At 48.1% G+C, this 26,649-nt stretch overlaps 1 protein-coding gene across 3 annotated transcripts in view; it reads left to right on the forward strand.

The window, feature by feature from the left end:
- DGUOK (deoxyguanosine kinase) overlaps positions 1-11,359 on the forward strand; it is a 35,625-nt gene extending 24,266 nt beyond the window's left edge. For 2 of the 3 annotated variants that reach the window (XM_008147434.3, XM_028154373.2), the window contains 4 exons: positions 1,278-1,425; positions 7,662-7,777; positions 10,360-10,459; positions 11,118-11,359. In XM_008147434.3, the coding sequence (XP_008145656.2) occupies positions 1,278-1,425; positions 7,662-7,777; positions 10,360-10,459; positions 11,118-11,144 (391 nt within the window). In that variant the 3' untranslated portion in view covers positions 11,145-11,359. The remainder of the gene's footprint in view (positions 1-1,277; positions 1,426-7,661; positions 7,778-10,359; positions 10,460-11,117) is intronic. The other variant, XM_054727968.1, reaches the window with a different exon arrangement.
- The last annotated feature ends 15,290 nt before the right edge of the window (positions 11,360-26,649 follow it).

Below are 26,649 nucleotides of genomic sequence, written 5' to 3' on the forward strand. Positions count from 1 at the left end.
AAAATAATTATTTTAGAAATCATATTTGGTTTCAGAGAGGGAGAGAGAGGGAGCGAGGGATAGAAACATCAGTGATGAGAGAGAATCATTCATCAGTTGCCCCCTGCACACCCCCTACTGGGGAGCAAGCCCACAACCTGGTCATGTACCCTGACCAGGAATCAAACCGTGACTTCCTGGTTCATGGGTCGACTCTCAACCACTGAGCCACACTGGCCAGGCCTCTACACTTCTCTCTTTAAACAAAGGAAGATACGGGCTGAGAGAGTTGAATGATGTGCCCACAGTGACACAGCTAGTGAATTTCCGGAGCTAGGATCAGACTCGGGAATGAGATTCTGCAGCCCATTCTCTTAATCACAACACACAACCATGCAGTGTATGCTTCCCCGAGCCATTCATACACAAGAATTCTTGAATTTCATTTTCTCAGAAGTGGCCAGTTGCTGAGCGTTGCCTTAGAAACTGCAATTCATTGTTTGGGGGTGTAAATTGTGTTTTGTATCAAGATGCCTGAGATTTGAAAGCAGAATTGACCCTTCTGAAGCCACGGTTTCTGGTTAGCTCTGATTTCCTATTTACCAGATGCTCCTTTAGTAAGTAAGCAAGGGGCACAGCTAGTTGATTTTTAGCTTTAGCTTTCTTATATCTAAGAGGCTCAGCAGCAGATGAAGCAAGGAAAGAGCTCGTGTACTTGGAGGAAAGTCTGCTTCCTTGGTAATCCCGCAGTTAGTAGGAAATGCGTCTCCTGCTCCATAGGTGATGCCACCTGTGGAGATCCAGCCCCTTCTCCACTTCTCAGCTCAACAGCAGGCCGGCTCAGCAGCCTGGAGACGCAGAAGCCCTCCGTCTTTAAGTGACGTGTGGTGGGTGCTCTGTGCGAGGTGGGCTTTTGTCTGGGGGCTGCTACAGTAATAGTGAGGAGACCGCAAACGTTTGAGTATACGTGCACCATTTGCCGTATGTTCTGACTGGTTTCCGGCAGGAAAAGTGCTTAGCGACCAGTGATAAATACACTCTTCCAGGCCCCTTCCGTGGATTCGTCTGGAGAGCTGTGCGTTGGGCCTCTAAAGTCTAAATGCTATTTCCCATCTCAGTGTTGAGCAGGAGGGGGATATGTGTTAAAAATTCAGATCTCTTCAAAATTGAAAAGAGTTAAGTGGTTTGAACAGACGTGGAACAAGTTGGTTATTGATTTTTCTGCTTCTTTCTCTCTTTTGCCCATTCCATTTCCCGTTCTTCTCCCCTCACGCCACCCCACTTACATTTCCAACCAGGTATATCTTTGCAAAGAATCTGTTTGAAAATGGCTCCCTCAGTGATATGGAGTGGCATATCTACCAGGACTGGCATTCTTTTCTCCTGCAGGAGTTTGCCGGCCGGCTCCAACTACACGGCTTCATCTACCTTCAGGCTACTCCCCAGGTAATGCAGAACCCAAAGCCTTTGACTTAAAGGCCATATGAAACTTAAGAGGAGATGTCCCCTAAACCCCTGATTTATTTCCCGGTTGGAGAAATTAGACTGTGGGTATTACCTGGAGCATAGAGAGCGGTAGGTAAACCCCCTCCCATTCTAACATCCAGTGCCCCATTTCCCGCAGGCTTTCTGCAGCAGAGGGCTGAAGCAATTGACTGCATAGAAAGGGTCTCTCTTGATGTAGCAACAGCGTAGAGCAAGCGGGGCGTTATCTTTATCACCCAGGGTTTACAGGTTGGACCCTCCGACCAGGTAACCTATAGCCAATTGCCTCCACTTTTCCCTCCCTGTGTGTAGGTCTTGGTGGTTTTCTGAATGGGATGTGGGGAGGAAGGGACGGTTTCCTCACCTCATCCTGGTACTGCCCTGATCTATAGCCCCGTCTTGAGCCTTGAGGATACTGCCGGTAAGGCAGGATGGACTACAGAAGTTGCTTTCCATGATTCTCTGACTTGGACAGCCTAGCACAGAACAGGGTAACGTCAGAGAGGGAGCACCAAAGTCTCTGGAGACAGCAGTGATCCTTGGCCTCTGCTGACAGGCAGTGACCTTGGGCAGCCCCGGGAAACCTTTCCCTGGAGGTTCTTGTCTCTTAAATCCAGTGGCTCAGACCAGCAATCTCTAAGGGCTTTTCTGGAGTGGGATTCTGAATCAGACAGGAGGTTTGCTTTTTAAAAATATATTTGTATTGATTTCAGAGAGGCAGGGAGAGAAAGAGTGAAAGAAACACCTATAATGAGGGAGTTATCGAGGTAGGAGGTATTTTTGAGATGTGTTGCTCTCAGCCTTTGAGACATTTTTGTAATGTATAGTCAAGTTCCAGATAGCCCACAGAGTCTGAGGAGGGAAAGCTCTCTGCAGGCTGGAGGCCTTCTTAGAGACAGGACTGAGCCGTGTGGACAGGAGGAAGCCTGAGAGCAGGCTGAGTAGGGTCCGAAAACAGGTGGGAGAGCCCCATCACACAGGCTCGCCAGAACCAGAGAGGAGAGGACCGGAAAGAAGGAAAGGACTCACCTCTCAAAGTGGCAGCCAGGAAAGAGGCAAGGCGTGTGATGGGACCAGATACTGGGACCATTGTGTCAGCAGTTTCTGGAGATTGTGAGGCAGAAACTAGATCATAGAAGGAAATAAAGAGATTCCACAGAAATAATAGGGCCTACGGTTTAAAGTGAAACTGCGCTAAAGATTCAGTGAGGCCACAGGGCTAGAACCTTCAGTGATAAGAAGCAAGCTGAAATTGCACTCATTGCTTGTTGACTGGCTGGGTCCCATTTATGTGACTTCTCTCAGTCCTCATTGCCTGCGAGTATTAATAGAAAAGGTAGGTGTGTTATGGAAGTGATTATGCTTGGGTGGTGGGCTGTGGGATTGGTGTCGGTGATTAGGGGAAAAGAAGACCCCTGCCAAAGAGGATGGCTTCAAGTAGCCGAGAATGGGTTCTCGGTGGGAGGAAAGTCCTGGTCCCACGAGGGCTCATGGCCAGGGCCAAGGAGGAGTGAGAGGCTGTGGACTTGGGACTGACTGAGTGAGGATTGTGGTTGGAGTTTGAAGGGGTAACGGGTTTCTGGTAGGAGTCGTGAGATGGCTGGCTGCAAGAAGCAGTGGGCTTTGGGGCTGAGCATGAGCGGGATTGAGTGCTGACCTAACCTTTTCCAAGAGAAACAACTTCCACATAATGAGCTCAGTGCCATGAAGACAGTATTGGTGACAAGGAAGCGGGTGGACTCACGCCTGAGAGTGGACCAGGGCGCTTGGCTAGCTGCAGAGGCTTTGTTTCTGGGGAGTTGAGGTTGGCCTGGGACCCAGCAGGGAAAGCAAGAAAGGCTCGCTCCCTTCTTGTGCACCCAGATGACTGTGGGAAGGGCAGTGATGTGGACGGTGGTGGTGACCACTGTTACCGGGTGGCGTGGCTGATACACCTTTTTGGAGAGGCTAATGGAGATATTTCAGCTGGGGAAGAATGAGGGGAGTTGAAAGATTATTGCAACCTAGTGGTAGAAAAAGAAAAATAGTTCAGTTTGTTTAGAGACTTGCTGGGGATTTTGGTGCTGATTTGATGGCATTGGAGTCAGGGACCCAGGAATTCTGATAGCCTTTCCCTGAATCACCCTGACCTCTCCTATGAGATTAAGAAGTAACTATATCCAAGAGAAGAGCGGAACAGAGGTTAAAACATCCATGTAAAGAGCTGCACAGTGATCAGTGTTCCAGTGCCGAGCCCTGTAAATATGAGCTCAGAGCACGGGAGATGGATCTAAGTAGGGCCTTTTGCTCCTTTCCACCTTCTCCCCTAGATGCCAAAAAGCAAGCAAGCCAACAATAAAATAAAATAAAAAACAACCCACACATTAGAAGAGAAATGGCTGGGCCTCAGTGTCCCCACCCAACCCCGTGGACTCAGGAAGAGAGAGTGCAGCCGGCCAGTCTGCCTCAAAGAGCCGGGCCCTGCCTGGCACTGTTCACATGGGGACCGCGTGGAAAGGCTGGGGCCGGGGCACCTGCGTTGGGGAAGCACAGTGGGCTGGCCCACTGGCGGTCACCGTCAGTGTCTGCCTCTGCCTCCAGGCAGTGTAAGCAGCGGCTTTTCCTGAGGGGTGGGGGGTGAGGGACGTGGGCCAGATGGGCAGAAGGGTCCCGCCCAAGCTCATTTGAATACACACTGCCTTTCCCATTTACATTCAGGTGTGTCCTCCCCGTGGGGCTGAGGTGAAGAGGGACCAGCCTGAAGCGCTTGTTTGTGCAGGATTTTTTTTAAAGAATTTTTGTAACTATGTCAGTAAAGCAAGAATTATGCCAAATGCTCAAAATAGTTTACCTAGACTTCTGCAGGAAAGAGTTTGCTCTGTTAAAGCAAATTAATAGTCAAAAGGGAAATGTTAGCCTTTTAATAGGAGAGACCTTAGCATCAGTGTTGGCCTGCCAGCAATGAATGAGTAAATATAGCTTGTATAAAAATTGCTCTGCCCTTGTGTATAATTGAAAACATAAAGTCACATTTTTAAAAATATGCGTTTTCATGAATTCTGATAACATTTTTCTCTCAGAGAGGAAACTTAGGGAGCTTTGCTATGTTTAGAAATCCTGAAGCTTACCTTGCTGGCGGGCATTTAAGTGGTTAGCCTCTAAGGAGGCAGTTTGGCAGTGTATACTAGCAAGTACACATGCCTTTTGACCTATTAATTATGCTCCTTGGAACTTACTCCATGAATATACTCCCACATGGGCAAAATGTCTCATATTCAAGGCAGCATTGTTTGTAAAAGCAAGTTAATGGAAACAACCAAAGTGAACAGAATATATAGTAGGACACCTTTTACATATATATTTTTTAAAAAGATATATGTATATATATGTGTATGGATATATAGGGGTAAGAATACATATGTGTACAATATTTCTGAAAGTATAAAAAAAGTCAGTAACATTGGTTGCCAGTGGGGTGGAGAACTGTGTAGCTGGAAGTCGGGTGTAAAGCCGTGTGATTGGGGAGGGAGGAGAATAGGGAAATGTCTTGACGCTGTCGGCTGTAGGGTGGGAGTGAAAGGGCAGAAAGATAAAAGGAAAGAGGCAGGTTCAGAGTGAAGGAAAGTAGGAATGAAAAAGATAAAAGTAGGAGAAAAAGGTAAGTGGATAGAGGGAGACTACGTCAGATATTAAAACATTAAATGAACACATGCAGCAAATACTTATTGACCTCCTACTCTGCCAGGCCCAGGGCTCAGCCCTGAACAGGATGGACTCTGGCCTGCCTCCTGGGTCCCCCCCCCGCCAAGCCCTCCACCTCCTGTCACTGTGCCATGGGAGCACCCTGTGCAGACCTCCCCTGTCACCCGACACAGCCAGAATGCCACTGTGTTTGCCCAGGGCCTGGCACAGCCGCCGGCTCTCTGGTGCTCAGTGAGCTGGTCCCAGAGATAAAGGCGGAGCTCCTGCTCCTCCCAGGAAACACCTGTCGGGCTGTTGGAGCCCAACTGCCCTCTCCCTTATCTGGCTGCTGCACCTCAACCCTAACCTCACAGTTGGGCACTTGAGTCCCTATTTTGCATATTGTTTTCCTTGTTATATAACTACATATAGAATTCCTGGTACAAGGACTTCGTCTGAGTTTGGGACAATTATTGATTCAGGGAAGAGGGAGAGACCAGAAGGTCTCTAAAAGTATTACCATGTTAGATCTGTCTCTGTTAATCCATTTGAAAAGTTGGACATAAGATTGTGAATGAGATCTGTGTATGTGACTTTGTCTCCTTAGAGCAAGCACGTCAAACTCAAAGGCTAACGCGGGCCAAATAAACAAGGTTTAAGTTTCTGTGGGCTGCAAAAAAACAAAAGCTTCAATTTTCATAGAAACGTAGGTTTATTTCTATAGAGACATGCTGAATACAAAGGGCTGAAATAAATGAGTAATCGTTAACATAAAATAATAGAACATTTTAATAAAAATTAATATTTTTTCTTGAACATTAACTTACCAGACACTGAATAACTGCACAAATTAATAAGTGTAACGCAAATAAACCTATTTTTCTTGTTCTCTGAAAGCGAAATATTTCCTGTTGCACACACCAAACAAGTCAGTCCAAGACTAATGACGTGGCAATCGGCTGCTAAAATATTTGCTGCTGGTATTAGTGGAGAGAAATTGTGCGCCTGCGCATAAGGCGCATAAGGGAAATGAATGCAACATGATTATAGTAATCAATCATTAGCGAACGTTGTAGTTCGTTATTAATAATCATGTGTAACAGGATATTGTAAAAATTAAGTTACGAAATTTTTATTAAAATGTTTCTTATATACCATTTTATTGGCTGGGCCACAAAAATATTCGTTGTGGGCCACAAGCTTGACATGCTTGCCTTAGAGGGACAATAGGACAAGAGGGAAACAGCAGAGACCACGTCTTTGGGAATGTTGTGCACTGTATTTGGGGATAAAGTTTACAGTTGGGGATAGGTTTTTTTAAGTGTTTGGAAGAGGGCAGTCCTGAATCAGTGGGTTAATCCACCTGTCCTTCCAGGACAGATGACACTGAATAATGAAATGTTTGCCAGGCAGAGAGGAAGGAAGGCAGTTTAGGCAAAGCAGACATTTGGAGCAGAAGCGTAGAGGTGTGAAAGAGCGTGGTCTGCCTGCAGGCGGGAGTGCAGCTCTGGCCGAAGCAGTGAGTCCAGGAGAGGAGCTAAGGAGGTTGAGAGTGGAGACATAGGAGAGGTGCCCAGACTCCAGGAATGGCCTTGTGACAGGTAAAGAAGGTGACATTCTCTGAGCCATTGTGCTTCAAACTTTTCTACCATGTGAGAGCAGAATGGAAATAGCACACTCTGGAAGGAGGGAGGGAAGGAGAGTTAGTCCCAACCCTCTCCCCCCCTTTTTTTTGTTTTTTTTTTTGTTTTTTTGCTTTTTATCTGACCTATGCAGATTTTGCATTCTGCTGCAGTGATTGTTTGCTATTTGAAAGAGATGTTTCCGATTACTTATTCTTTCGTAAATATTTTGCTACTCACACCTACTTGAACCCAGGGTTGGTGGCTGTTGGTAGGCAGTGAGGAGCCTGTGAAGTGTTTTAGGCAAGGAAGGGAAGGCCATTATTTTGGAGTCCTATAGAAGAGAGAACTGAGCGACAGACTAGGAGGAGAGAACAGCTTTGACTAGGAATGTGGCATGCTTACCTGGGTGAATCCTCACAGCAACTTGTGGGAGAGCGGAGGTGCGGAAATGGAAGCCCACAAAGATTGCATTGCTAGTGCATGTGGAGACAGGAACTTTATCCTGGACTTTCTGACATTAAGTAAGGCCTGGGCCCTTCCCATACACATCACCGTCTCTAGGAGGCAGAGAGCCAGAAGGCTCTTTCAGTTCAGGTGAGAGGTGATAAGGACGTGACTGGGGTAGAGAGAGAGAAGCAAGGAGAGAATGAACTGAAGAGAGATTAAAGAACATGCAGTGACTTCCTGGATGTGGTTGGGAGGAGGAAAAAGAAAGGGGATTCCAGATTCATGGGTGAGTGATGTTTGCCCTTAACCTGTGATTGAATGAGAAAACAAGACCACAGGAGGGAGGTCTTGGCTTATAGTGCCTGTGATAGAAAGCTTGAGTGGGTCTGAGAGTCCCCCAAGACTGCATTGTAACAGCCAAGAAAACAAATGAGCTCAACGGGGCCGGGGATTATTCTCTTTTAGGTTTGTTTGAAGAGACTACACCGGAGGGGCAGGGAAGAAGAGAGAGGAATTGAGCTGGAATATCTTGAGCAGCTTCATGGTCAGCACGAGGCCTGGCTTGTTCACAAGACCACCAAGTAAGTGGAGGAGAGAGCAGCAGACAGGCCTGCCTCTCCACAGTCAGCCCTGCAAATACAGTTCAACATGCAGCCGCATAGGAACGTTCAGAATGTCCTGGAAGTGGTTGGAAATGTCTAGCATTATCAAACTCAGAAATCTAATACTGGGTGTAATCTGTATATTCCAAGAGACTTTATTAGATCCTATTTCCCCAGCTTTCTGTTTTTTTTTAAGTTCCACTGGGTTGAACATGGTGATTGGTGATGATGAAATAGCTGGCTCAGGGTGAAGGGCTAAAAAATTTTAGAGAAATTAAGTTGACATTCCTAGTTTTGGCCTGTCCTCCTTTCAAGTGTGGTATGCTGTCCACTTAAAATGTTTGGGGCTCTCAAGAATAAAGAGAAATTTTAGCCTTTGTCTTTCCAGCTAATTTTATTGAATTTTTAAATGACTAAATGGTATTTCTTTTCTTTTTTATCCTCACCCAATGGTGTGTTTATTGACTTTAGAGAGTGAGGAAGGGAGAGAAACATTAATGTGAAAGAGAAACATTGATTGGTTGACTCCCTATACACTCTGACCAGAGATCGAACCCACAACCTAGGTGTGTGCCCTGACCAAGAATTGAACCGGCAACCTTTTGGTATACGAGATGATGCTCCAACCAATTGAGCCACCTGGCAAGGGCTAAATTATATATATATGTTTTTATCAACTTTTTTAGAGAAAAAGGGAGACGAAGTGACAGAGGGAGGAGGGGAGGAGGGAAGGAAGGAGAGAGAGAGAGAGATAGAGAGAGAGAAAGAGAGAGACATCAATGTGTGAGAGAAACATCAGTCAACTGCTTCCTGTATGTCCACTGCTGGGGATCAAGCCCACAATTCAGGCATGTGCCCTGACTGGGAATCATACCAGAGACCTTTTGGTGCATGGGACAATGCTCAACCAACTGAGCCACACTGGCCAGGGCTAAATGATGTTTCCTTAGGTGACAGAATTTTTTTGCATCCTGGTAACAATTTAAAACATATTAATTGGTTTATTTATTTATTTATTTATTTTACTTTTTATTGAATTTATTGTGTTGACATTAGTTAATATATTTATACTAGAGACCCAGTGCATGGGTGGAGTCTGGCTGGCCTGGCCCCAATTGGCGCATCGGGGCCTGGCCTGTCGGGAGGAGGGGACGCGGCAGGTTGGCCAGCCAGCCCACCCCATAGGGCTGATCAAGGCTGGGCTGGCTGCGGGGAGGGGCCGCAGGCAATTGGCTGGCGGGCCCCGCCCCCAATTGGGGTGGGGAGGCCGATTGGGGGCGGGGCCGGCTGTGGGGAGGGGCTGTGGGTGGTGGGCCGGTCAGCCCTGCCCCTGAATGGGGTGGGGGGGCTGATCAGGGGCCAGCGGCCTGGGGGAGGAGCCATGGGTGGTTGGCTGGCCAGCCCTGCCCCGGATCGGAGTGTGTGTGTGTGTGAGGGGGTCGATTGGGGGCGGAGCTGGCTGGGGGAAAGGACTGTGGGCCGATTGGGGTGGTAGGGGCCCATTTGGGGCGGGGCCGCCTGGGGGAAGGGGCCGTGGGAGGTTGACTGGCCTGCCCCCCCCCCCCATCGGCCGGTTCACTGGCTGCAGTGGGCGTCATAGGGACCGGTTGTTGCAGTCCTTACGGCGTTCTGTTTTTTATATATATAGATAGGTTTCAGGTATACAGTTCTACAATACATCATCTGTATATCATATTGTGTGTTCACCACCCCAAGTCAAGTCTCCTTCCATCACCATTTATCCTGCCTATATCCTCTTCTACCTTCCCTAACCCCTCTTTCCCTCTGGTAATCACCATGCTGTTGTCTGTGTCTGAGGTTTTTATTTATTTGTTTGTTTAGCTTAATCCCTTCACATATTTCACCCAGCCCCATATGAATTGTTTTTTTAAAATATATTTTTATTCTTGATAGTATTACAGATATCTCCCATCCCCCCCCTCTTAACCCCCTCTTTCCAGCCTCTATCCAGCCCTCTCCCCCCTCCAACCCGGTCTTCGCCACCCTATTGCCTACGTCCATGGGCTATGCATATCTATATACATAAAAGCCTACGCGACCGTTATGACTGGTCCACTGCTCGACTGGTTGACCAGTCCTTATGACGCGCACTGACCATCAGGGGGCAGACGCTCAATGCAGGAGCTGCCCCCTGGTGGTCAGTGTGCTCCCACAGCCAACCTCCTGTGGTTCCTCCCCCCCCCCCCCGCCCCGCCCCGCTTCCCCGGCCAGCTGGCCCCAGTCGGCCCCAGTCACCCTAATCGGGACTGGGCGAGATGGCCCCGATCGCTGTCCAGGCCAAGGGTCCCCACCTGTGCACAAATTCATGCACCGGGCCTCTAGTGCGTATATAAGTTCTTTGGGTTATCTCTTCTTGTCCCCCTAACCCCACATTGATATATGTTCCATGCCTCCACGTGAATTGTTTTAAAACTGCTGTTTACATGCCATTTCATTGAGGAACCATGTGACTTTAGTTCTGTTCTCTGAGTTATTAAGAGGATATGAAGCTTGGCTCAGCTTCCTTTTTTCTGTTCCCTAAATGTTCATGCTTCGTACAGGCTCCACTTTGAGACTCTGCTGAACATCCCAGTGCTGGTGTTGGATGTCAGTGATGATTTTTGTGAAGATGAAACCAAAGAAGAAGAATTCATGATAAAGGTGGGGAACTGCTTTCTAATGGTTTTCCTTTTTTTTTTTTTTCTTTTTAGTATGTTTATTGATTTTTAGAGAGAGGAAGGGAGAGGGATAGAGAGAAACATCAATGAGAGAGAAACATCATTGGTTGACTGCCTCATGCGTGCCCCTACGGGGGATCGAGCCTGAAACCAGGGCATGTGCTCTGACTGGGAATGGAACCAGCGACCTTTGGTGCATGGGTCGACGCTCAACCACTGAGCCACACCAGCCGGGTCCCTTTATTGCACTTTTTCTATTTGCTTCAGACCTTAATATAATGGGTCTTGTGCTTTATGCCTCAAATTGCATTGCACATTCCAAAGTCTGTGGAGCCTTGTACAAGTTACAAATATAATCCTGATTTTCTAAAGTATTTTGGGCTAATAATTGTTAAATAATTGACTTGCAATACATGCTTCCCAACTAACTTCCTCCTCTAGGGTGTTGAAGACTTCTTGATTCTGTTCCCGGCTCTGCCACTTGATACCGTGCGGCCTTGGGCAGGTCACATTTCCTCTCCGTACCTATCTTCCCTTCTTCACAAAAACTCATGGGCTTAGCCACCTCTGCATTGTGGATGGACTATTGCATAGTCTGCTGAAAATGTGAAATTGAACTTTGGGTTTCCTCTTTCCCACAGGTAAACACCTTTGTAAATACTTTGTAACCAGTACTAGGATATTGTGGCTGTAATCTGGGCTTCTTGGACTTTCTGAAGCTAGAAAAACACCGAGTCAACCATCTCTCCATCCCCACCCCCATCTCCTTTTGCTCTAGAGTGCTCTGACACTCCACTGTGGTTTCTGTTACCTAAGACTTTTGCCATGGTCTTCTTTTGTATCTCAAAGTCTTCTAAAATAAAGTTTATTTAAGTTATGTTTATTTTGCTAATCCCGTTGTTCATTTATTTCAGCATGTATCTATTGGTGCCTGCTCTGAACTCCCCTCCAAACTAGCCATTTTCACCTGGGAAAAGTCTTAGCTTTTTTTCTTGAATCCTTCACCAACCAGACATTCCAGGGCAGGAATTGCTCCCAGGACCCTAACCAGGCCCTGCCATGGGCATGAAGAAGGGAAGTAAGTGGCTCAGGAGGGGTGGGTGCTCAGGTGTGAGGCCCAGAGCCAGGAAGTGGAGCCCGAACTCCAGGCAGCCCCCTTCTCTCTTCCCATCCAGCACTCTGGGTGTGCAGCATGAGGTGGAGATTCAGACCTTGGTCCCGGAGTTGAAGAACATGACAAAAGAAAGAGGGAGGCGGGGAGAGAACAAATCAGGAGCCCAAAAGCTCAGCGTCTGATATTGAGGGTTTGGTCATCCTGTCATTGTGGCCGGCTCCAAACAGCTGACCCAGTGAACTCCAGGCGACCTTAATGGAGGGATCTGTCTATGCTGGAAAGAAAGAAAATGTTTTACGTTGCACTTCAAGCTTCAAGGGCAAGTTATTGTTAAGAGAGAAAAGTACGTGGCTTGATAACATCAAAATTCTCCATTGCAAGAAGCCTGCAGGTCCGTGAGTCACCGAGAGCAGAATCCCTGCCCCGAGCCCTGGACAGCCGTGCAGGCGCACACGCAGAGAAACGAGAGCGTCAGATCTCAGACTGTCCCGGAAGTCAGAAACCCACTCTCCTTCATGCTTGGGAAATGAGTGTGGGGTTGGGTTCTAACAAACGTGATGTTTTGAAAAAGCAGCACAGCATTTCTTAATTCTACTTAAAAAATGTTAACAGCTTTATTGAGATCAAATTCACATACCATATATAAGGCACCCATTTAAAGTGAATAGTCAGTGGTTTTTAGTGTAGTCATAGGGTTGTGCAACCATCACTACAGTCAATTTCGAAGTGTTTCATCAGCCCCAAAAGAAGTGGCATGACCATTAGTCACTCCCCATCTCCCACCCCCGACAACCCCCCGTCAGCCCAGTCCTGCCCCGGGCAACCAGCCATCTTCTTTTTGCCTCAGTAGATGTACCTATGCTTGACATTTCATATAAATGGAATCACATAATAGGTGGCCTTTTGTGACTGGCTTCTTTCATTTTCAAGGTTGATCCACGTTGCAGTGTATTAATTTTTGTGTATGTTGTTGGGAAGGAATTCAAGTTCATTCTTTTGCATGTGCAAGTCTAGTTGTCCCAACACCATTTTTAGGAAGAGTAATCTTTTCTCCCATCGAGCTGTCTTGGCACCCTCTCAGAAGTCTGTCCCACTTGTTCTTGTGCGTGTTCTCTGCCTCAGGCTTTGGACAAGACCAGGCATTAATCCAGGGTGTTAGGTGTGTTTTGGAAACTCATTGGTCTTGGTCGTTTAGCTTTAAGGGTCCTTGGCTTTAATTCCTATTTATGCTTCTAGGAACCAATAATGTAGAAATCACCCCGTAAACCCAAAGTAAGAGCACTCAGCCCTCACCCTTCATTCATTCATTCATTCATTCATTCATTCATTCAATCATCCACAGGTATGGGGTCTGCCATGTGCTAGAGACCAAGGAGATAGCAGTGGGCACCACAGAGGGAGACCTTGTCTTCACCTCACAGAACTTGTCATCTAATAGAGAAGGTGATAGACACTGAACAGATAATTCAGGTGTGGTGAGTGCTTCACAAGGAAAAACACAGGTGTGGCGTGGGGGCCGGTAACAGAAGGGGCCAACGGAACCTGGGACAGCCCCCGGCGACGGTGCTGAATTCTGAAGAATGAATGGGGTAGAGTCTTCAGGCAGAGAAAAAAGGCATGTGCCTAAGTCTTCCTGTGAGAATGAGACGTTGGGCCCACACTGTCAAAACCAGATGAGGTTAGTGAGTTTAGTAAGAACATACTCCTCTCCACATTCTTCACTTAGTCTTAAAGCCTGAAAATATACAGATCCAGTGTTTATTTCCATTTGTGAACATAAATGTTTCTCAAGATAGTCAAAGCCATCAGCAGTCTCACCTGGGTGAAATGATTTGCCATTTTCTAAACGGGTAGCTGAGATGGTCTGGAAAGAGAGTAAATATTTTCACGAGGAGCAGTAGTTAAGGATGGGTGTGGGCGGAGTGTTGAAATGTCGACCAGAACTACACTGTCAGGCCAGTCTGGGTGGCGGTCCTCCAGTCAAGTAACTTGAATTAACAGATAAAAAAATAGCTACGTCTCTTTCTGGCGTACGATGTGCTAACACCTGCCATTCTGGAACCAGAATATTACCTTGAAGGGTTTATATCATGGACTGAGGTTGTGAAAGTTCTCAAACTCTTAGGCTTTCAACATGAAGGGAGAAAGTGATAGTTTCAGGTGAAAGAGGCTGTTATATGCAAATACTAGACTCACAGGGAAAAGGAAGCAAGAGATAACGTGCTTTAAATTTCAAAGACTGTTTCAGTCCTTCAGCCCTCGAGTAGGCGGTTTAAATCTCCGGACCACTCTCCTCCTCACAGCTTGCTCCTTGTGGGTCTCTTCCGGCTGTCTCGCTGCTCGGTGTCCCTTTCTGTCTCCTTGGCTGACTCATCCTCTGAGTGTTGGTGGCCCCCAGGCACCCTTGACTCATTTTTTCCTCACTCCTCTGGGCGATCTCGAATTCATCTGCTGCTGCCATATCAAACGGCCACCAACGTGGCTTAACGCAGCACAGATGTGTCACCTCGCAGTTCCGTAGGTCAGCACTCACTGGGCTAAAATCCAGTTATCAACAGGGCTGCATTCCTTTCTGGAGGTTCCAGAGGGGAATGCTTCCTTACCGTTCTCATCTCCAGAAGGCTGCCCACATGCCTGGGCTTGCACCCCCTCCCTCCATCTTCAAAGCCAGCAACGTTGCACCTCTGACTCTTCCACAGTCACATTTCTCTGACCACAGCCAGGAAAGGTTCTCTGCTTTTAAGGGTCCACATGATGACACTGAACTCACCTGGATAAGCTGCAATACTCATCAAGGTCTTTAGCCTTAGTACACCGGCAAAGTCCCTTTGCTAGCAAGTAACATTCACAGGTGCCAGGAATTAGGGTGTGCCTGTCTTTGGGGGCTATTATTCTGCCTTCCACAGATCTCAAACACTGACATTGCTGGTGCTATTGTCATGGGGTGAGGGCTTTTGTAAAACTTGGAAATGTCATGGAAAATGAATCATTTGCAATAGCTGAGGGAATAGTACAAAGACCTCCTGTATCCCCATTACCCATGTCCTGGACCAAACAGCCTAAGACCATAGGAACAAACCTGCAGTCTGACAAAAATCAGACTTTTCACTCCTCGCAACAAAGGAGCCCACACACAAAGGAGCCATGGGGGTGTCTCACCAAACGGGCAAAGAGCAAGCTATAAGATTTGGGGGAAGGATGGAGTTTAGGTAAAATTTAAACACAGCCGTGTTTTCATAGGCTCAGAACACAGCAGGAGTCAACATCTGGGCTGACGTGCGCAGCAGACCCGGGGTCGTCTTCGAAAGTGCAAAGTTAACACAAACGTGGGATATTGTGTTCAGACGCCCCTCTCTGGGGCTCTGAACCCGGGTTGCAAATCAAGACCGCTTCTCTGTGTCAAAGTGACTTAGATCCCCCTGGCAGCAGAGGGGTGTTTCATTTTTACTGATAACATTTCAAACAGCAGAGTTTCTGATGGTCTGTCACGTTGGAGAACAGGATTTCTCAGTGAGTCAGAAAGCGGTAGTCACGCAGGGAAGGGGGTGGTTCTGACACCTTAGCTGCAGCTGCCCTGGGGGAGAGTATTGTTTCATGGTAACTTTGTACCTGCGTCTGTCCTCCCAGCCCCGTGAATGTCAGCGTGTTTTTTCCTAGTCTGAGCTAATTTTACTTTCTCACCCACTCCGGTTATCACTCAGAGCCAATTTTGTCTCACCTATAGCCTACCCACTGTTCTCGGAGTATCTTGAAGCAAATCCCAGACAGGAAGTGACTTTCAAAGCTAGAGCCATGCGGACCTGTGGATGTCATCACCTGGACATCCCTTATGCTCACCGCGTACGGAACAGCGTTCTCATCCCACCTCCACCTCAGCCAGCAAAGCCCGCTTCTCCCGCTTCTGCATGCCCACTGATCCCATCGGAAGCCTTGGAGTCATCGTTGCCCCTCCAGCTCTCTTCTCACTCCCTTTCTCACCAAGTTCTGCCTGTTCACCGCTGCAGTCTCTCAAATCACTGCTCCTCATCTCCGTTTCTCTAGTTGAAGGTGCCCGATTCCCACCTTTCCCCGTCTCTTTCCCAAGTCACCCCAACTCAGCCCTGGACAAAAAAGACCCCAGGTTGCTATGCAAAAGCACAGTGTCGAGGTCTCCCGCCCCGTCCCTGCTCCCAGGTAGCTGCCCCTCAGCCCTTGCTGGGTAGAGCTGCCATGTTTTTATAACCTCATCCCCCAGCACTCATTCCAGAAAACTTACAAGGCTCCCTACGGTTCCGGAATATAGCTTGTGTTCCCACACGATGGAATGCTGCTCTCTCCCCCTCTCACCTTTGCCCCACCCTTTTACTTATCTTTTTTAAAATACAGTTTTATTGATTTCAGAGAGGAAGGGAGAGGGAGACAGAGATAGAAACGTCAATGATGAGACAGAATCATTGATCGGCTGCCTCCTGCACGCCCCTCGCTGGGGATGGAGCCCGCAACCTGGGCATGTGCCCCTGACCAGGAATCAAACCGTGACCTCCTGGTTCATAGGTTGACGCTCAACCACTGAGCCGCACGGGCCGGGCTGCCCCACCCTGTTATACTGGGAGAACGGCCCTCTCTGTCAGTCCCAAGCCTACCACTCCTCGCTGTGCTCTGGGCACTCTGCTTCATTAGACTCTGTCAGCCTGTGCATCAGGCCTGAGTGGAGTTTGCCTGGAGAGTCTCTCCCGGCCTGGGCTTTGCCAGTCTTGACACAGACCATGTCTTGGTACCTTGGCACAGTGGCGAGCCCCCTCGGGTACTTGGGCATTTCCTACGCATTGCTGTTTAGTGAGTGCCGGATACAGGCGTGTTAAATAAATGCGCGCTGTAACTGGAGACATGATCTGCCCTCTCTGAGGTCACTGGGTTTGTGAGCTCCATGTTACAATCAATGTAGGAAGTATTTTCTGTGTTAAGCACCATGAGGATATTCAAGAAAATGACCGGCCCAGACCCCGCCTTCAAGGGAACTGACGAGTATGGAATGCCTGCTGTGTGCTAGATGCTCTACTGAACACTGTAACGATGGTAATCAAGCCTCTCAATAGCCCTACGAAGGGACTTGAAGATCCCAGTTTTTACCAGTGAGGAAACTGAAGCTCAGAGTTCAGTTCCTCTCCCAGGGTCGCCGGATAAGTGGCGGAGCCAGGACTCGGCCCCAGTGCATCCTTACTCCAGGACCTCTTCTCTTTCCACAGCATCCAGCTGCCTGGTAAGGGAGACAAGACCGGACTTTCGGGAAAGAAGGCCAGCGTGCGTTTCTCTGGCTGCCTCTCTAGGTGGGTTCGCCCGCTTGGGTTGCCTGGGCAGGAAAACCGTCGAACGCACCAGCACTGCTGGGTGGGGCCCCCCGGTGCACCCTGAGTGTGCCCTGGTCTCACTGGGACCCTGAGCGGGCCCAGAGATGCTCCCAGAGGACCAGATTCCCTCTCCCGGCACCTGCACCTTCAAGGTGGTGAGCCCCCTCAGTACTGGGCGTTGGGTGCATTTGGAGGTCTGGTGAAGGTTCCGGAATGCCTTCCTACCCCACTTCTGGGCCCAACCTGCACGTTGTTATCAAACGATTCTCCTAAAACACCCTTGTTTGTGTTACTATTGGCATCTAAATGCAAAGTGGTTTCCTGGGTTGGTTCTTGGACTAGAAAAAGGACATTAGTGCAAAAGCTAGTTCAGGTCTGGAGTTCAGTGAATAGTAATGTTCCACGGCCGCGTCTCAGTTTTGACAAATGCACCAGGTAGGATAAGGTGCTAGCATCAGGGGAAGCGGGACGAGGGCACAGAGAAACTCTGTACCATCTTTGCAGCTTTTCTGTAAATCTAAAATTATTCCAAAACAGGAGTTCACTTTAAGAAAATGGCGGTGCCTCTTACAAGATGATGATCAGGCTCCTTCACTGAGCTTTGGGGTCCTCCCACCTTATCTCCCCTGCCCCCCCCCCCCCCCGGGAGAGGGCCCTCCGCACTAGCTACATGGTTGTATCCGCTGTCCTCTGAATGAAGTTGTGCCCTCCTCGTCCCTGCATTTGCCTTAGCCACATACCCTGCTGGACTGATAAACTGCCAAGGAATCAGTCCCTAATTGCAAACCAGACGTAAGTTCCTGTGAACCTGATGAGACTTAAGCTTCAGGGCCCATCATCTGCAAGGCCCTGGGGTGCCCACCATGGCTGCTGTCACAGAAAGCTCCTCATGAGCCCCAGACTCTGGTAGGGATATCTGGCTTGCAGGCTGGGCCACATGCCCCTAACCTGCCAAGTAGCTGCAAGGGAGTCTAAGAAGCATAGTACCTGATTTTCCATCTTCCTAGTGGGAGAGGTGGGCAAGTACCCAAACACAGAAAGGGAATTCATTCGCTGGCTCACCACCGAGTGGCAGATGTTCACTGCAGGTGGGTTTTCTAGAGCCAAGGCTTCCTCTAGAGACCATTCGCGAAACTCCAGCTTGGTTGCTCGGAGGCTGCACGGTACAGACTATGCTTCTGGATTTGATTCGCGAGGCCAGGGTCATGGGGACTTCATCTCACTTAAGTTAAAACCCTTCAAGCGAAACGGGCCCATGGGCACACCTGTGGGAGAGCAAAGTGGCAACCCTGGGGAAGCGACGCTCTCTGTCCGTGGTGGCCCCGTCACTCCTCTGACCGCCGGGAGCGTCTGCTCTGCTCACTCATCCCCAACACCCAGGCACTCATCTGGGGCTAGCCACTTCCCCTAACATGTCTCAGATCTGCCTCATCCGCAAGCACTTCAGGAGGCCTTTGCTGGCCCCTGCCCCCGCTGGGTCCGGTGCCCCGCATTTGTGCTCCTGTGGAGTGCTTTTGGCATCTATCTTATTGTGCACTCACCACATAGCATTAAAATGATCTTTTTTTTTTTTTTTGTCAGAGCTCAGAATGTGTCTAGCCCTCTTTGAATCTCCCCAGTATCTGGCACGTAGGAGTGAGTAGCTCAGTAAATATTAGACAAATGGAAAGAAAGAAGAAAAGAAGTAGGCGGAGCTTGAGAGGGTCCCCTTGGACTAAGCAATGAAATGTCCCCCACACCCTTACCCTTTTGTGCTTCCAGCTACACACTTGCCAAGTTCCAGGTCAGCCCCCAGCTAGGCTCTGAGCAGCCTCTGCACTAGACTGATGGTAGGATCCTTAGAATCAATGGTAGAACTAGGACAAGGGCAGCGAGCCCTTTGAGTCTATTCCCAGAGCACCCCCAGGGGGTCCTGGGGGCCACTGTGGACCATGAAGTGCCCCATGAGGAGGGAATTGCCCAAGTCAGAAGAAGCCCCAGGCCCTGACTTGCTAAAATGACAACTGGACTGCCCGTCCTCTGCCTTCTTTTATAGGAGAAAGCTATAAACTCTGTCTGGGATTTTATTATTATACTAGTGACCCCGTGCACGGATTTGTGCACATTGAAAGGAAATTAATTAGAAGGTGGCCGGCGGGGCGGGACTGGGCAAGATGGGCCGGACACCCCCTGGAGCCAACCTCCCGTGGTCCCTCCCTGGCCGCTGCCCCTGGGATGGCGCCGTGGCTCAAAGGGCGTCTGCGGAGTGAGCAGGGTCCCTCTGGCAGGTGGGGTCACTCTGCCTGGCCTGCAGGGATCAGGCTGAAACCGGCTCTCTGACATCCCCCGAGGGGTCCTGGAGTGCGAGAGGGCACTCCGCACAGTTGCTGTCGTACAGGGTGTGGAACGCAAATGCAAGTGTGCAGTAAACCAGATTCGGTGCCTACAGTGCCCCAGCAATACCATAACCCATGGCCGAAGGTGGAATCGCCCGGCCCCGCGCAGAATCAGGCTCCCTCCTCTCTGATTTGGGGGTGCATCACCGTGGAACCTCTGCTGACAAGTCACTGCAACTCAGCAGCTCCTGTGTTGAGCGTCTGCCCCCTGGTGGTCAGTGTGCATCATAGTGACTGGTCGGACGATTGGACACTTAACATATTAGCCTTTTATATAGCTGTGCCTCTGAGCTTGTTGCAACATTCTTTTGCCTAGTTCAGGGCCCTGTTCGCAGGGCAACTGTGTGTCAGATGGCTTGTAACTGGGGGCCCCAGGGAATGTTACCTAGTACCAAGGACCCCCTGCAGTTGATCAACAGTTCCTGGGCTACCGGTGCTGGCACGTGGCAGGAACCAGGAAAGGGTGTAGGGAGAAGCTGCATCACCTTTGATGCAGGCCTCTCTAGGTTCCTTGCTTTGAAAACAAAAAAGATGATCTTCAAGGTCCTTATAGTCTCATGCTCAAAATATTCACCTTATGAATGAAAAAGTAGCATGGGATAGATGGAGAGCTTAGGCTGAGGTACCAGACAAACCTAGGTCCCAATCCTGACTGGGCCACTCACCTACAGTGCAGCTTGGACAAGTTACTTAACCTCTCCGAGCTTGTTTTCTTTAAACCTGAAACTGAAACTAACTTTGCCCCAACTTTGCAGGGGTTAGAAATACCACCGATAAACATCTGGGTACAAAGTAGCCACTCGGTAAGTGGAACTGGTAGGTCTATGTGGTTGGAAAGATTAGAGAGAGTTGAAAAGTCCTTTACAGAGAGTCTCGCTGAGCTGAGACTTGAAGGATGAGGGGAGGAATATGTTGGTAGGCAGGACGGCCGGGCATGCCAGACAGGTGAGCAGCACGGGCAAAGGAAGGAATACACATGACATGATGAAGAGCGGGTACAATGCGGTCCCAAATGGGGGGAGACAAACATGTCCCTAAGTGTGATACAGGACGGATTGCAACAGGTGCTGCTTCCAGCTAAGGGAGCCCTGGGTCTGGTGGCTTTTGAGCTGGGCATTAAATGATAGGATTTTCAGAGCAAAAGTTGGGATGAAAGTGGCTTTGGACAAAGTAACACCATGGACAAAGGCAGGGAGCTAAAAAAAAAAAAAAAAAGTGTCCTGTGTGTCTGAGGGAGGGGAGGCCATGAGGCTGGAGGAGAGGACAGCAGTGGAGGAGGAACGCTCAAATGTTTAAAACAGAGCGCTTGGGCCCCTCTTCTCTGTGAGCCAAGACAACACAGGCCGGCCAGGCATCCATTGCTCACGCCGGCTCAGACCTGGGTCCCTCCAGCCCCTCTGTGAGGGCTGTGTCTGTAAGGCCAGAGGCAGAATGCCCGGGTCTCGAAGGAGCCTTCAGGTCCCGTGGGGCCCTGGCAAAGGGGCTGGTCTGGGACTTGCGTTCAGAAGGTGGAGGGCTGGAGAGCAGCAGGCAGGCATTCACTGCAGCTTCCTTCCCGCCTGGCGGCTGGCTGCGTGCCCTGAACTTGACCTCAGATGACCTGGTGTGTTCCCTTCCTGGAAACAGTTCTACTGCCAGCAGCAGTTGGGCTTCATCTCTGGCTTTCTTCCTCCTTCAAAGCAGGGACTTTGTCTCAGCCCAGACTGGCTTCTGCTGCTCCAGAATCGCCCCATTACCTGAGCAGGGCCTTGCTTTCCTCTCGGCTGCCTGCCAGTGGGGCACCTCCTGTTAGCAACCTGTTCTCCTTGCCTCCTCGGTGCACAAGATCATGGTACCGATCAGGACAAAAAGACTGAGGCGGGAGCTGTGAAATGTTTCCCCCGGCACACAGCTAGCTGCAGCCCAGTGGTTCAGAATCTGAGCTCCATGCTCCTGTCCTGGCTACGAGCTGCCTACCTCTGTATTCCTCAAACTTATCAGGGCGTGGAGGTGTGGACCTCGGCTAACTTGCAAGTCTGGATTAATGTTAGTGTCTTGAAATCCTTGCGTGAAAAAGTGAGTTACATTGTCCTTGTTAACAATACCATGCTTGGATGTTTTGTGGATTGAATTGGCATAAAAAATAATTCCAGTCCTGACCGGTTTGGCTCAGTAGTTAGAGCATTGGCCTGTGGACTGAAGTGTCTTGGCTTCGATTCAGGTCAAGGGCACATACTTCAGTTGCAGGCTCAATCCCCGGCCCTGGTGTGGGAAGCAACCAGTCCATGTGTCTCTCTCACATCGATGTTTCTCTCTCTCTCTCCCTCCCCGCCCCCCGCAACCCCCCCCCCCCCCCGCCCCCGTGTCTTTCCCACTTCCTTCCATTCTCTAAAAAAAAAACAATGGAAGAAGTATCCTTGGGTCAAGATTAACAACAACAACAAAAAATAATAATAACAACAGTAATTCCAAAAATACCTGGATTTGCCCAGCGTTGCCTTAGGAGATGAAATCCAGTATTGGCCTCATAAGGGGAAGGATCTGCATCACTTTCTCTCAGGTCAAATACATAAAGCACACACAGCATGCTTACCAGAGAAAGGGGCTGACTTCCAATCAGCATCCACGCTAGAACTTACTAATTCCAAATGGGCTGCTGTGGCTCAAAAGCCTTTTCAGATTTACCTCTGGAGACAGCTTGTGGGTCTCCGTGGGAGCCAGGCTCTGTTCACCACTCAGCAAGAATGCGTTCAACATTTGGGTCCCTCGGCACTGGGACTGCACTGGGTAGCAAGACAGACACACAAGTGCCCTCTTTACTTACATACAAAATGTCTCTCCTAGGTTCCAACACCACCTTCGTCATCAGGTCTGGCTGCTTTCTAATACTAAGCTCCTCTTCGAAGGATGGAAAATGAATTCACTGATTGAACATACTCAGAAAAACATGTAGCTTAGACAATGGCAATCTCAACAGAGAAATGTCCAAGACATGTTAAGCAATGGTTACATAACCTCCCAAGAAGACGATTGAGATGAGAACATTTATTTGGTCCCTGGCTGGGGTGGCTCGGTTGGTTGAGTATGGTCCCATGCACCAAAAGGTTGCCGGTTCGATTCCCCATCAGGGCACATACCAAAGCTTCAAGACTTCAGTCCCTGGTCGGGGCGCATAGGAGAGGCAATCGATGGATGTTTCTCTCTCACATTGATGTTTCTCTCTCTTTCCCTTCCTCTCTTTCTAAAATCAATAAAAACCAAATCTGGTGAGGATTTTTAAAAAATTAAATGATAAACTGAGAGAAAACATTTCCAAAACAAATAAACAGAAAAAGTGTTATATACATACTTAATATGTAATAAAAAAGAGAAATACCCAAAGGGTGTGTGGGGGGGGGCGGGGGTTGGGGGAGGAGGCGTGAAGAATCACAAAAGAAGAACTACAAGTGAACAATAAAGATATAAAAAAATTCAACCTCATTAACAGGAAATCGACAGATTACAAATGAAAATGCTCAATTTTGCCAAGTCTGTAACAATTGTCTTTCCCAAGATATGCCACTGGTGGAACCATAAACTCGTGTACTCTTCTGGGAAGCAATTTAGCAATGTTTATCAATAGCCTTCAAAATGTTTGTGCTCTCTGACTCAACAGTATCACTTCTGGGAAAATGATGCCCAAAAATCTGGTACAAGGATCTTCACGGAAGACAGCAAACATTGAAAACATCCAGCATTGAAGAGTGATTAAGTTATGGGCCGTGAGCACATTAGAATATGATATAGTCATTATAGTGATTTTATTAATTTAAACTTTATATACAGGTCATAGAAAAATGAAAATGTACAAATGAGCAAAAAGAAAAATCTGAAAAGCATCTGCTGTCCATTGACAGTCACTGTGACTGTCATGGCCGTATCTTCCCAAATCTTTTCTCCCACCCTGACCAGTGTTTCCAGTGATGAGAGCGTCGGCAGGAGCACCGAAGGGTCTCAGTTCAATTCTAGGTCAAGGGCATGTACCTGGGTTGCGGGTTCGCGCTCTGCCCCCAGTCAGGGCATGTGTGGAAGGCAACCAGTCCATGTCTCTCTCCCATTGATGTTTCTCTCTCTCCCTCCCCCGCTCTCTCTCTCTCTCTCTCCGAAAAAGCAACGGAAAAAATATCCTCATGTAAGGATTAACAAAATAAAAATATATTTTCTGTCTTAATATTCAAATAGTGTTTTTGAAAAACCTTAGGTAGCATTGGAAAATATTTACCATAGGAAGTAAAAGGAAAATAATCAGTCCATGTTGTATTATCAAAATTCTGTGTGTAGATATGCACAAAGTTGGGAAGAGAATACATCAGAATATTAACAGTGACTCTCCCAATGATTTCTTTTCTTCTTCATAACTTCCTCCAAAAGTTTCTAAAATAAATAGGTATTATTAGTCCTATAATTTAGAAGTAGAAAGTTACTTTTGAAAAAAGACCAGTAGAACATCGATGCTTTAAAGCAGGTCTGTAAAAGAGAAGCAAATCCTGATTACTAACTAAATGCTATGACTTTGCCCATTGGAACCACCTGGAGAATTATTTTTTTTTAAATATGGTTTTATTGATTTCAGAGAGAGGAAGGGAGAGAGGGGGAAGGGGGGATAGAAACATCAATGATGGGAGAGAATCATTGATCGGCTGCCTCTTGCACACCCTCTACTGGGGATCGAGCCCACACCCCAGGCATGTGCCCTGACTGGGAATCGAACCGAGACCTCCTGATTCATGGTTCAATGCTGAACCACTGAGCAACACCAGCCAAGCACCACCTGGAGAATTTAAGGAACACTGATGCCCAGGCCCCACTCTCAGAGATTCTGACTGATGGGCCTGGATGGGGGCCCAGGCCTCGTGCCCTTGGCAATATCCGGTCACGTCTAGGCTGGGGGCCTAGACCACGGGGAACCCCTGCTTACGTGAGTTTCTAAAGGAGTTTAGGTGACTGTTCTCTGATGGAGGAGTAACCTCAATATCTGGTTTCAAGCCCCATTAATGACTCTAGTTGTGTGCTTTAGGCAAGTGGTTTAACCAATCCTGGTTAAACCAATCCTTAGTTTGTCTATATGCAAAATGGGAATATTTAATGCCGACTGCAAGAGTGTGTAGCTTCAAGGAGAGGATAAATGAGAAAGTGCTGTATGAAAAAGGAGGCCTATTGAATACATTGTTAAGACTCTGGAAACTCACATGTTAACAATCATTATTATTAATCCTCACCTAAAGATGTTTTTTCCATTGCTTTTCAGAGAGAGCAGAAGGAGTGTGGTGTGTGTGTGTGTGTGTGTGTGTGTGTGTGTGTGTGTGTGAGAGAGAGAGAGACATCAGTGTGAGAGAGAGACATCGACAGGCTGCTTCCCTCACTTGCTTGGACCGGAGGTGGGGAGAGAACACTAAACCCAGGTACCTGTCCTGGACTGGGAATCGAACCTGCACACCAGCTGGGGCTGATGCTCTAAGAAACCCCAAGCCAGGGCGATAACAATTATTGGATCAATGAAATATCCTTGGCAACATGGGAAGCCATGCAAATAAATGAGTGTGTTTCTAAGCTGTCAGTCTTGTAATTTGACTTGATGTGGAGATCCTGCCGGCAGGTGCTGTCAGATGTGGACGCCTGGGGCAGTGCTAGCCAGAGGGCTCACAAACAGTGGACAGCAGCCAATAGATCTGGGTTTGTTTAGACCGTTTGGTCATCTTGCTTGGAGAGGTGGCTGGCCTCCAGGAGCCAAACCTTGTTCTCATGAAAATGTGCCTTTGCTTTAAACCAATGTCATAAAATGTCTACTTTCAAATAAATGTTCTTTTTTAAAAAAAAAATGTTTTTATTGACTTTAGAGAGGGAGGAAGGGAGCATGAGAGAGAGAGAAACTTCGATGTGAGAGAGAAACATCCATCAGTTGTCTCTTCCAGGGACCCTGCTGGGGATTGACGCGCAGCCTGGGTATGTGCCCGGACGGGAATGACGTCATAGCCTTTCTGTGTACAGGATGGTGCTCAACCAACTGAGCCAACAGCCAGAGCTAATTGCTTTTTTTTTTTTTTTGACACCCAGAAGGGTTTACTGATTCTATGATTAGAAATACCTCTAGATGAGATTACTTGGTCAGGTAAATAGGTCTCAATGAATAAACGCTTGCTTATAGAAGAGCAATTGGTCTGGGTAAACAGGATTTTATTGGTCTGAACGAAGGAACAGTCCATCTCCTACAGGAACTTGACTTGAAATGAACAAAACTACAGTACTTTTTTAGAACACAGTCCTTGAACTACCCCAACTGATACTGATCATGTAAATAAAACATGTTGGTAGTTCCCGCCTACTTTGCAGGGCAAAACGTTTTCAAAGCAAACAATATGGCATAGCCTCTCACAAAAGATCGCCCCACCTCCCAAACTGACAAAGCCCATTTCTGCTCTGAATTTAAAAATGGGGTGGGTTCTAGGATGGTACCATTGGGCCCCAGGTGGAGACTGTCCTTCAGCCCAAATCTGCCCTGGTCCCAGGCCTTCGGGATTTCTCTAATCCTGAGTAGGGCTGCTCTGGCAATGTAATATTTGGGACATACGTACAGGGTGTCCCCAAACATGGATACGCGCTGTAGCAGCTGATAACTCAATTTTGAAAATGAAATATATTTTATTATTTTTTTTATTTTTATTTTTTAATATATTTTATTGATTTTTACAGAAAGGAAGGGAGCGGGATAGAGAGCTAGAAACATAAATGAGAGAGAAACATCGATCAGCTGCCTCCTGCACACTCCCTACTGGGGTTGTGCCTGCAACCAAGGTACATGCCCTTGACCGGAATCGAACCTGGGACCCTTCAGTCCACAGGCCGACGTTCTATCCACTGAGCCAAACCGGTTAGGGCGATATTTTATTTTTTAAAATATATTTTTATTGATCTCAGAGAGGAAGGGAGAGGGAGGGAGAGAGAGAGAGAGAAACATCAATGATGAGAGAGAATAATTGATTGGCTGCCTCCTGCTTGCCCCACTCTGGGGATTGAGCCTGCATCCCAGGCATGTGCCCTGACTGGGAATCAGACCATGACACCCTGGTTCATAGGTCAATGCTCAACCACTGAGCTACGCTGGCGAGGCAAGAAATGCATTTTAATAAGCACTGCCTTTATAATTAGTCAAAGTGTGTGGTAGACATTTTGGGGGGACACCCTATATACTAAAAAATGATTTGTTTTTTCCCCTGATATTCAAATCTAACTGGGGGTCCTGTATTTTTCTTTGCTAAGTCTGTGTGCACCCTAATCCTGGGATTTCTGTTCAGTGTTCATGTGGGGGCTTATGTCCCCGTGGCGCACACAGGGGGGCAAC

Source organism: Eptesicus fuscus, chromosome 16, assembly GCF_027574615.1.
Source record: "Eptesicus fuscus isolate TK198812 chromosome 16, DD_ASM_mEF_20220401, whole genome shotgun sequence".
Taxonomy (NCBI): domain Eukaryota; kingdom Metazoa; phylum Chordata; class Mammalia; order Chiroptera; family Vespertilionidae; genus Eptesicus; species Eptesicus fuscus.